The sequence below is a fragment of the Odontomachus brunneus genome, unplaced genomic scaffold, assembly GCF_010583005.1.
Source record: "Odontomachus brunneus isolate Ranch 3 - 2012 unplaced genomic scaffold, Obru_v1 Obru_scaffold_191, whole genome shotgun sequence".
In the NCBI taxonomy this organism is placed as follows: domain Eukaryota; kingdom Metazoa; phylum Arthropoda; class Insecta; order Hymenoptera; family Formicidae; genus Odontomachus; species Odontomachus brunneus.
Window position 1 is genome coordinate 205,828 of NW_022639641.1, and position 12,130 is coordinate 217,957.

The 12,130-nt window shown below is 41.7% G+C and overlaps 2 protein-coding genes across 5 annotated transcripts in view; one reads left to right on the forward strand and one right to left on the reverse strand.

The window, feature by feature from the left end:
• Nucleotides 1-618: 618 nt before the first annotated feature.
• Nucleotides 619-9,127, reverse strand: LOC116851779 (Golgi-specific brefeldin A-resistance guanine nucleotide exchange factor 1). Its single transcript, XM_032831555.1, has 15 exons — nt 8,793-9,127; nt 8,132-8,330; nt 7,685-7,912; nt 7,512-7,618; nt 6,899-7,442; nt 6,252-6,622; nt 5,696-5,873; nt 5,498-5,613; nt 5,228-5,410; nt 4,821-5,156; nt 4,512-4,720; nt 4,165-4,410; nt 3,575-4,073; nt 1,342-3,444; nt 619-862 (listed from the first exon to the last, which is right to left on the reverse strand). The coding sequence occupies exons 1-15, from the start codon at nt 8,910-8,912 to the stop codon at nt 761-763; spliced, it is 5,541 nt and encodes a 1,846-aa protein (XP_032687446.1). The 5' UTR covers nt 8,913-9,127; the 3' UTR covers nt 619-760.
• Nucleotides 9,128-9,778: 651 nt separating this feature from the next.
• LOC116851780 (glutaredoxin-C4-like) overlaps nt 9,779-12,130 on the forward strand; it is a 4,363-nt gene continuing 2,011 nt past the window's right edge. For 2 of the 4 annotated variants that reach the window (XM_032831558.1, XM_032831560.1), the window contains exon 1: nt 10,246-10,445. The gene's annotated coding sequence lies outside the window, so the exon portion shown is untranslated. Of the gene's footprint in view, nt 10,053-10,245; nt 10,446-12,130 lie in introns of those variants that run through there. The other 2 variants (XM_032831557.1, XM_032831559.1) reach the window with 2 other exon arrangements.

Genomic DNA, 12,130 nt, shown 5'->3' on the forward strand with positions numbered 1-12,130 from the left:
TAGAGTCCTGAGAATTTTTTCAGAATTTTATATAAACTTTTTAGTACTTCAAGAAAATGCAAAAAGTGCAGTACTAAAAAGTTAAATTTAATTAAAAAATTCTGAAAAAATTCTCAGAGCTCTATGAGAAGAAAATAGATAATTTTTATCTCTTGTTATTTTTCGATAAAGTTGGTAGAATTTGAGTAAAAAATTATTGAAACCAATAATTTTGTAGATATTTTCGTAAATATCTTAGAAAATAGAGATCATATGAAAGTTTTTCAAACAAAAGTTGTTTGTTTCTTTACGTAGAATAAAATTTCGTAATAAAAAAAAATACATGTTCCTATTTAAAAAAGCAAAGTTGACTTCAACCTGACTTTGCCGGTGCCACCCAAGGTCAAACTGATAACATCAGTAAATGCATCACTTTATTGCAACTTTTGCCTGAAATATTTTTTTCAAAAGTGCATACTTTCCGAGATGTTCAGCCGATTCGGGACATATGGGACACCCTGTATATATTTATATATGTATATATGTGCACGCATATATATATATATATATATATATATATATATATATGTGCAACATATATAAATTATTTGCGTATGAGTGACAAATATACAAACCAAAGATACAACGATTGTGTCTATTTCTCGTCCTTCTTATTTTAATTAATCGCATTCACGACAGTGAATCCTCATCTACACGAACATGATCACGTGTCGTAGAAATATATTTATATAATACAATTTACATAAAGAATATACAGTGGTCAAGGATTAGTGACGACGAAGAGACGATCCGCCGCGGGATCCTCGCTAAAATACGCCGCGGAGTTAAACATCGTCGCCGCAGTAGAATCTACAGTCATCGTCTGCAAACAAAACACATTTTACGATTATGTTCCGCCACAATAATCGCTCAGGGTATTAATCGCATAGAGCTATCTAATCGTTCTAATGAGGTAATGATTATATTGCGGACGGCAGTGCGGATCCTCGATACCGGCAACTACGGAGTGTTCGCGTAAAGATGATAAATATACAATTAACAGAAATTAATTTTGGCCAAGTCGCACCAAAATATTGGTAACGAATAATAATTTCATGCTGGAAAATAAAATACATTGAATATCCGAGAATCTCTCGATATAAGTTTCACCTAGATATATCATCTTTACATTCGGCTAACGTTTCTACAACTCATTATTGTTATCCCGTTTATGCTAGCGTAGTCGTGAAAAGACGATTTTTTTTTAAGTTGGCACCAAGCGAACGCAACTTATCGGAAGTCAATCGCAGGCCGTGTGATTGACTCCTTAAGATCCTGTTAAGATGCAAGACATTGATTCACCTCAGATGGTTCCTTGCGGTAAGAAGAATTTTCCGTCGTCAGATGCTGATACTGCGGTGCCTTTCCGTACGACACATATTGTGTGCACTGCTGCTGTTGATGATGTTGATGTACCCACTGCACATACCGGCTTATCGTGTTTTGATCTTGCTCCTCGTCGCTTGCTTGCGTCGTATTCTTCGTCGCTCTGTCGTACTCTTCTTCGCTCGGCGACAATGCCGGAAGTTGCAATTGCGTTGGCTGCTGTTGCTCGCTTGTTTTGTCTGCCAGAGAATTCGCCGAATGGCAAATATCAAAGATACTTTGGGCTGCGGGTTGCACCGCTACCGGGCTCGACACGCTCGGTGCTGGTTGACTGACTAAAGTGATCACCTGCTGCTGCTCCTTACCCTCGCTGTTAAATACCAATGCCGACAAGGGAATCGGAACCGCAACCGTACTGGATTGCGCGGAATGCAAGATGTCTACGGGCGTCGTCGTGCTCGCATTATCCTGGATGTTTGCGCGCTCGATATCGGTCGACGAGATCGGTGTACTTTCCGGCTGTGGTGCTATAGATCCTGGAAAAGAAGGTGGCTGCTGTTGACCAACCAAGCTAATAACTTGCGGCGTCTGTGGTTGCGACTGCGGTTGCTGCTGCGTGGAATGAGGCACAGCTTCGGGTGGTTCCGGGAAGAGTTCCGTTCTCAAGTTGGGTAAAAACACGTCAATCGCTCGCCATGTCGGCGCCCAGAGATTGGAGCTCGGCGCTAGCACATTGGCGGACGACATCACCAGCAGCATGTTCTTCAGGGACTCAGGGATAGCCTCGAACAATAGCTCGCTGTTGTCGGCATGCATGTATGCGCGCAGTAGATCCAACACGGTTAACCACAGCGGTAGGAAACCGGGTAGCGTCAGTAGAGGTGTCAGATGATGAAGAAATACCTTGGAGAGTAACATCGCGGCTCGAACTCGCGTCTCCTCGACGCCAATAGGATCGTTTGACGCGATAGGATCCAGCAGTTGCGCTAGCAGCGGAAACAGTACCTCCTCGAGGCACTGCGACCACTCGATCGCAGATAGCTGCGCCAGGTCATGCGCCAACAGCGTGCTCTGCAAACACGTGATCGCCGCCGTGCGTACAGGTCGACGTGCGTCGCAACAGAGTCGCGCGATACCCTGCAAAAGTGGTCGCCAAGCCTGCGGCCATAGGGATATACTTTCGTCGATGCTACCCTCCTCCGCCCACCAACGGAATACCTGAGCGATTCTCGTGTGTAGTGTGTGCATCAAATCCAACAGTTGTTCAGGACTGTGTTGATAGCCGGGGGACTCTTCCGTCGAATTGCACACCCGGTTTCGCTTGCCCGTGCATTGTAACACCGCTTCGGCGAAGGTTCTTACGCAGTTAACACACAGGTCAAAATTGAAAGGCGTGACGTGTGCCATGTCGCGCACCAGGAAGTTCAGACTTTCGCAGCACTTGACGAACGCCGCTGAGTCGTGTGGCTGCAGATCACGCGCCAACACTATTCTCTCCGCGGCTACCGGAAGAGGCGCCTCGGTGCCGGTTGGTGACACCAGCACCCACTCGGGCACGGGACTGATCGGTCTCGGGTCTAAAACCGATGCTCTGGTATTCGACGTCTCGTCTAAGACTGTGTTGGACCGTTTAGGCGCTAACGCGCCGGCACCCGCACACTCCAGCAGACTAAACACCACCTTCCAATCCTCTGCGCTGTGAATATTTGCAGCACCGGTCTTCAGAAGCTCAAACAGACCGTAAGCGATTTGACGAGCTAACGGTGCAGTCGTCGCGGATGGTAGATGAGTGAGTGGTAGCAGAGGAGACAGACACGCGAATTCTTCACCGCGTAAGAGTCTGATTGCTAGTCTCAGCATGCTCACAGCTACCCTCTCGAGTAGGTAAGGGTGATTCTCCCGCGCTGCTACTGTTAATAGATGATCCAAGTAACTCTGTACCACCGGCCAGATACACGTCACCCTGTCTCGATTTTGTATAGTTACTTCCAGCAATAACTCTAGTAGAAATATAGACACGTCTTCGTCGTTGGGATTCACTGACACTAGAGCACCGACGAGGGAATTGAGCGACTCACTCTGTAAAGTGATGATGGTTGTTAGAATGCATTTTTTGGAGTTTATTTATTTATTTACGAAAAGATATTATTCCTTTTAAAAACAAATTATCTTTTTACACGCTTATACATGCCATGAAGCGTTGACTCACCTGAAAGAACTTGCTCTCCTCGATGATCGACTTGAGATAACAATTGCTGATAAACTCCGTGGCCTTTTTCCGTATAGTCGCCTCAGCGGGATGCGACTGCCGCGACGTGTCCATCGCGATATACGAGTAAAAGGTGGAAAATATTCCTTGATCGCCCGGTGAGACTTTCGGTGTGGTCGGCTCTCGAAGCAGAGATATCTTGCCCGACGGATCGATAAAGTCCTCTGCCTCTGTGAGATTTTTTGGCAACAGTCTTGCCTCGTAAAGTGACTGAAGGCAATCGATGATGTTCTTCCAAGATGCTCGCAAAGCGTCCCCATGTAAACGAGTGATTTTAAAGAGAGTGAGAGCGGCCAGTTGACACTTTCCGCTCCCGCCGAGATGTTGCACCACTTGTTCGGGCTTTCCGCCGGTTATTAAGCCAGTAAACTTGCAGAGACTCACCACAAGAGTGTCTAGGTCGCTGCACATGCTATAATGAGCGCTGATTGCCGCGCAACTGAAATAGAAAAAAAGATGACAAAAATAGTAATACCAAATATTTACAAGAGTAAAAATTTATAATAATTAACGAAGGATGTGTAACAAACCTGAGGAACGTTTGAGACACTTTACACTTCAACGATCTGTCCGGTGCTTTGTCATAGGCGCGACAAAGCGCGCTCACAATCGGTCCCCACGCGTGCTCTGCCAGATCTCTGTCGACAAATTCGCCGGAATTGCCCACTTTTAAATACGTGCTTTCAGGACCGGCACCTCTTCTCAATAAAACCTTCCACAGATAATTGTCTTTTACTAGTCCAGTTTGTTCGGCCGGCATTACAATTTCCTCTCCTCTGAACAAACAACATAAGTAAGCAATAGCTTATTACTTGTAATTAAAACGTGAATTATAACGCTACTGAAAAAACATTGCAACATAGTAACTAACACTTACTTAATCGATACATATATTTCGTCGAGCATATCTTGGTCGAAATCGGCATCTCCGTTCACTTTCTTCAAATTTCTCTTGAATTCATCGCCAGTCATAGGATTATTTTGTCTTTTGACGTTATAATTGTGTTGATCGACGTTTAACATGATCACCGCGTAAGCCAATGTAAAGGCAGCGTCGGCGGAGGCAAACGGTCTACCATTGCTATCCTAGAAACAATATAACAATTTAGTTATTTTAGTACTAATACTATTAATATTATACATATAATTACGTCTTTAATTATTACAGTGGAGTACATGTACTCACATGCCAATGCTCGGCGAATTTCTCAAGTAGAAGAGCTATGAGAGGCGCCTCTCCAGGCAACCTAAACGATTCTAAATAAAGTCGCAAAGCTTGGTCGATCCGGGTGTTTCTCAAGTCGAAGTTGTGCACGAAGTGATTGAGAATGTTCTTGTTCTCCTTCTTGCTGATGTACTCGCCGATCGCTTTCTTATCCAGACCAGGATTCTCCCGCAACAGTTTCGCTACTTTCTCCGGGTCCGAATGGCCGGGGGTACCACCCAGAAGACCATGCTCAGTGAGCTTCGCGATACCCTCGCGTGGATTCTCGTTGAACTTTTCCGTGCCGAGGACCAGCCACTGCAAATGAAAATGAAGAATTCTATTTATCGTAGAATAACGGCGAAAATGAAACAAGGACGAGCACCTACGCGTTTGTTCGCTTTTGTAGCGAGCAGATCTTCGCGCGTGGGAAGATTCGGCGATGCCTCATGACGCGACGGCTTACACAATTTACCCTTGCAACGAATCTCCATACCGGCAACTAGCATTAATATGGCGTCCAAGGAGATCAGCTGCATACTGTACATGCCAGCTGTGGGCACGGAGACGTTCTGAAAACAAATGTTTAAAGAGACATGAAATCTTTTTGTATTACAAATATAAATATTTACGTGATATATGTGGGGAACAATACGTACTTTGGAGAACATCTTCATAAGTTCCTCGTACAAATTCGTAGAATAAAGCCCGCAATCATAATTTAAATATAACTCAGCGGGTAAGCCGGGTATTCTCCACAATCTTACTATAGTTTCTGTGAATTATGAAAATAAATTTTATATTGTCTGTATTGTTTACACTGTGTGTATACATTATTACAAAATTAAAAGTCTCACCAAGCGCTAATTCCCGTTGCTCGTAGGATATTTTATTAGACTCTGAATTTACTATTTCCATTAATTTAGTTAAATAGTGTTCTAATTGGAATTTTAGATGCTCCCTTTGCGATTCAAATAGTAAAAATGATACTTGAAGATCTACAGCGAGGATCGACAACCTATCTGTTCCCAGTAGCTAAAACATAAAAGTCATAAGATTTGATATTTTAGACTTTCGCGGTGTCCACGCATATTAGATTTGGTTTCCGGGTTTGAGCCGCGTGGATTCTTCTTTGATTACATTTCAGTCTGCTTCATCAGGCAGGAACGACCTGATGCCATTATAAGATGTTTATATACAATAGATAAGTATAACGCAATATTCCTGTATTTACAAACAAAATCAAACTGTGTAATGAATCTTCAAACTTCTGCGTGATGAAATATTTAAATTATTTCTTCCCATTCTCCATGAAAAACAAATTTATGAAAGACGCAGCACTAACCCGGAAACCAGATCAAACTATGTAATTGGTTATTATTATAATAACTTATGTGGAATCTTCTGTCTTACCAAAATGAGATTTCTACACAAGTCGTCCTTCACGAGCGCAAGTAATGACGAGAAATTAGAAAGGGCATCAGAAGCGATTTCCAACGCCACTTGTAGCAAACTAAGACCCAGGTGAGTCATGATTTCGTTATTCTGCTTATCAAGAGGATTGCACAAGGAAACGAGAAACCTGAATAGTTCGCGCACACACAACGCGCCATATGGCGCGCGCTGTTGCAGCGGCATGAAGCGAACACCCTGGGTGTTCACGTACTCCTCCATCTGCTCAGGCTCTTTTACTTTGCAAGTCTTGGACACACTTTCATCTATTGACAGGTCCTCTACGCTGCCAACCGGAGACTGCGTCAAGTCAATGCTTTTGTCTTCGTCACCTGCACGATTATCACAGAAAAAAGGAATTTACAAATTTTATAAGATTTTATAAAACCTTACAAAATTTTATAAAAGAAATTTATTTTATAAACGATTGTCTTTTATAAAATAAAATTTATCATTTTATGTCTGTCTTGTCTTTTATAAATGTGATTGTCTTTTATAAAAGACAAGAAATTATCTTATATAATAATTTAAATAACAACTTAGTATTCTCTCAATAATTTAAGAAGTTCTCTTTTAGCATTTTAGGTAAAAAATTTCTTTTACGATACCTTGACTTTCTGACACGGACTGTTTGGCGGAGGATCCGGAGGCGTCGTTCGCCATACTTTTTTGCTCAGATGCATCTTCCTTTTCTACGTTTTTGGTTTCTTCAGATACAGCTTTATTATTCTCCGTGTCAACATTCTCGGATGTCCTATTAGCCTCAGCCATTTCTACATCGCTATTAACTTCTTTATTGCTCGTGTCCTTATCGTCTTCCTGCTTCTTGCTCGCTTCCTGATCTATAGCTTTGCTGCATTCGTTTTTACCACTAGTGTCCTTACTACCGCTGACTTTTCTGTCATTCTTCTCATCCTCGTTTTTATCGGCACTTCCGTGATCCAAGGATCCCTGCATGTCTACGATGTTCCCAACCGGCGAGACTGGAGTGCTAGCCAGATGACCACCTGCTCGTATTCCGTCGATCGAGTTGAGGATGTTCGACTCTTTGTCGTCTACGTCATCCACAGCGGACTTGGACTTTTGTTTCACGTAACTTTTGTGTTTCCTGTTCTTACTACGGGTACTCTCCACACTATTCGTTCTCATTTTCTGTGGAACATCGAAATGTAATTTTTCACTTTTATATGAGTAATATTTCTTCAAAATCGCGAAACATACCTTCATATTTGGCAAAGCTCTGGTATCGTCGACGAATTGCGGTAATCTGGTGAACAAGTGCTGCACCATGTCTCTCAGACAGTGTTCTGCCGTTCTCCTGAGAATTTCTACGAAGGAGACACCTTATTGCAACGTACTCGTGACTCGTCGGCAGAAATGCAAGACCAACTTACCGCTGAGTCGTGTCTCAAAGCATATCCTAAAGCAACTCAGCATAATTTCGCATATGCTTTCGTTGGAGAGATGGTCGCCGGCAGGTGACAGCATAAGGGCTCGCAAAACTTGAAGAATTCTCATGAGGGCCACTCCATCGCCAGATGCGTCGGTTCCCACGAACCTGGCGTGTGTAACTGCATCAGCGATAGCCTCCACACAGGATGCTATGGAAGGATGATTGGAATCTAAACAAAACAAAGTATGATAAGACACTATATATAAGGTGTCTGACACAAAGTCATCCCAACAACTCAAAATTTTATGTGATTGTATACAAAATGATAGAGGAATTTTTGTATTGTATTTAATCTAATCAATATGTACACAAGATATGAAACATTTTGTGTCAGACATTCTGTGTATATATATAAAAATCTTAATCATAATCTGAAATTTGAACTAACCGACAAGACCATAAGAAATGATTTTATTAACAGCAGATAACGCCAGGCTGGTCACTGGTCCTGTAGTTTCCTCTGATCTTATGATTTCCAGGAAGGGTGCAAGGAAAACTCCAGGCTTTAACTGAGACAGATCTCTTGGCTCATTCAGTGCCTCCTTCAAGGTGTTCAAGCTCTTCACGAGAGTATCTTGATCATCATCCTAGAAATTATATCATGTTAAAAGTATTTAAAATTTAACACAAGGTCAATCAATTCTTTGTGATTTCATGTCAGTCGTATCATATGAATATCTAGCTGATTGAAATTATCTTGAAACAGCATGGAACTAATATATCTGAAAGAGGAATTGTCTTCCAAAATCCATACGTTGTTGAAAGTATTTTGAAAATAGAGAAAAAAATGATAAATAGAAGAAACACAACTGACATCCATGAGACAAACAGAATACAAGTTACATAGTGGCTGTCACAAGATAGCAACTTCATCTTGTTTCAAAAATGTCGAAGACTAGAGCAGCCTTGGTTGACAGACCGATTACTGCAACCTGTTTGAACAGTCACCAAAATAAATAGAAATATAACAAAGTGGGAGCTCGAAAACGCTCACAACATCTATCCTATTGTCGCGTATGTTAACTGAAGCAAGAGGGAAAGGATCGAACCTGATGAGAGTGCGACGACCATCGGGCACCCCGCCGCATCGCCGTCACCAGGAGGCAGACCTCGCCTTCGACGACATACAGGCCGCCCCTGGGGCCCACGGACCTCGTTGTACAGCTCATCTTGACGCGGCTACTTCGTCGTTACGCCATTGCCGCGATCACTCGCGAGATCTTACGCGCGTGGCCGGGTAACAATTCGTGACGTCCAGAGCCCGAACTTGCTGTCACGTCAGGTATCGCGGAGCCACTTCCAACTTCCAACGCGATAATCATCGACCACCGTTGTCAGTGGTCTACCCGTCGACTCACGAGCGGGGATTAGAGCGGTGACATTTCGATTAGTCGATACGTGTCATTATCGACTGTGATAACGTCAAACTGCCGTATGTACAGCATGTTTACACTTCCCTTTAAGCCATAAGATTTTGACCAATCACAGTGGAATTATAGAGGAATAGTCAATTGTGATTGGTTAATTTCTTACGGCTTAAAGCTTACTACTCTATGTAAGGCTGCGTTCAGAAACGTCACTCGAGTACTCTCCCTCTCTTTTTATCTCACTCTTGTATTTCGTTCACTCCAACGGCTATCGTCTAGTAGTGTGCACACAGTGTGTGTTTCCGAACGCAGCATAGATCGGGACTAAAGTGGTATTGGGGCAGCACCTGGTGTAGCCTGTAACCAGCCAGCATTGAGAGAAAGAAAGAGAGAGAGACGTGTTTACACGACCAGTGATTTTTTTGGAAAACACCTTGGAATTATTTCCAAGGAATATTTGTCTAAAGATTAATGGATTAAGAGAAAATATTTGCTAACTTTAAAATATTGCTATAGAGGTATAGGTCTTAATGACGCCCAGTCATTTATTGAGAAAGGAAGAGAGAGAATGAAACGTCACCAGCATGGTGCGTTTTCTTTCGGCTTGTCGCGTATCCTTGCGATTTTTTGCTTTCCCCTCCACTGGCCGCCGCTACCGAATCCGCAAATATCTGTCTATTTCATTCGCGATGTCTGACACAGCATGGCCGAGGGGAAACAGACGGTCGCCAATTTGCGGCAGCGATAACGCGTCGTGTGTGTCAGACATAACGTTTTAACCGAGGAGAGAACTGTCGACCGAAAACCACAGTCACAAAGCTGCAGTGTTCGTGTCAAGTTGCTCTTCGGATTTATAGTCTACCTTGTCGTCGTATTAGATTTGTTTAAACTCGCGGCAACCGTTTGTTGAAAAATCAACTTATCGGCAATCAACCAATTGAGGTAAGCGAGATCAAGTGGTTTGCTGACGTTCTGAAGAACCTCTTGACGTTTGCTACGTATTGTAACCATGTGCTCTTCGCGCAAAATGTAGAGATATCGATTTGTATCGAGATTCCTTGATATGCGATTGTGTATGCCATGTATGGTTGGTATGTGAGCTAGATGTGATATCCTTGACTTCCTTTAGCATGAGTTCATGGCATAAAAATGACAGAAGATTGCGGTTTTTTGTTCCTTGATTGGAACATTTGTTGCTGCGTGTTCGAAATAGTTGTCAGTTTTTGTCGATAGTACAACTGGGTGATTTCTGGGTTATGATGTCGTTATTGTGACTGCACAATTGTGTTGGATTCGATGTAAAGATACTGGATCGTGTGGAATATTAATTGACAGGTTAAAGTACTTTATTCCTTTCTCAGATAAAAATAACGACAAAATATAGTTGCTTTTTTGTTTTGGTGCTTCAGCCTTCCCCGTGGATATTCGCGGCTATTTGACACTATACTTTTTAGACATTAATCTTAAATAGATAAATAAACATATTTTCCTTAATACAGTTGCTTTAAGATTTATAGGTTATGCCACTTGTCGAAACTTTCACGTACGTCGACACGTGTGGCGTGGTAGTATGCAAATCGCGCGGGAACTTTTTGTATAAAACGATCGAGGCTCATGTTCTGTTACAACGCAATGTCAAGAAACACAAAGAAACATAAGAGAAAGTCAGGAGAGGAAAGTATCTAATCTCTTCTGGTTATCTCGGGAATTAATTCGATCATGGACGACATTCAGCTAAATATTCGATCGAATTATTTGTCTTCATTATATTCCTTATTTTTTTAACTGCGTCATCGTCGTATCTTACGTCATCGTCGTACCTTGATCATTTTCTTTAATTTTGAAAAAATTAAGGCTTATTAAATGCCACTAATCTCGGCGATTCACGCATACGAGATACAACACAAAAATAAAAGAATATATACGCATATCTATTGTGCATTCGGCCAAGGTTCAGCTCCCGCAGTTTCCTTATTTGCTTCACGATGAAGAATAATGACTTTAAATTACGAATTAAGGCTCCTGGGGAGTCGCGTCATCCATCTCTTTTTAATGACGTCAGAAGCGAGAAAACGCATGCTAAAAATTCCTGCAAAATACGTCGAGATAAACAGATATATCCACAAAACGACATTTGCGATCGATTAAGTACACCTCTAAAATACTCCGTACACTTTCCTTTTGTTCTAAAAATCAATAGATAATCGGAAAATTAATATGACAAGATAATGAGGAAATTAGGTTAGAAAAGACGATTGCACGTCACATTTATTTTATAATTATCTGTTGATTGTTAGAACAAAAGGAAAGTGTACGGAGTATTTTAGAGGTGTACTTAATCGATCGCAAATGTCGTTTTGTGGATATATCTGTTTATCTCGACGTATTTTGCAGGAATTTTTAGCATGCGTTTTCTCGCTTCTGACGTCATTAAAAAGAGATGGATGATACGACTCCCCAGGAGCCTTAATTGCCGTCGCGTGAGTTCCATAACATGCATTCGGATGTTCCAAGATGCAGCTCGTTTAATGTCTAGGCATCAGAGTCCGTATTCTCGATACGTATTCGAACGCCAAATACGTCCTTTTTATTTGAGTCCCGTTTTTCTACACAAGCGTCCCGTATAGAGTTGTATTAGCTTAAGAGAATTAGAAAGGCGTATCAGCATGTTCGAATATGCGTTAAAAATATGACCCCTATTGCGATTTAAACGCATGGTATGATTTCCTGCAACTTGTACATTCATGTATTGTCGAGTGTTCGAACAGATGACTACCCTACTGAAAAATTTCTATTGAGATCACAATTGAATTCCCAATTGAATTCTCAATTGAATTCTCAATTGAATTCTCAGTTGAGGTTTCCGCAAAATTTCGCATGTAAGATCTCAATTGAGATATTTGTATCTGATGGAAATAATTCATTGAAAATATAATGAACTTTTGCTGAAATATGTTTGAAAAGCATTCACAATTTTGACCCAATTTCATTAAAATTTCATTATAATTTCATTAATATTT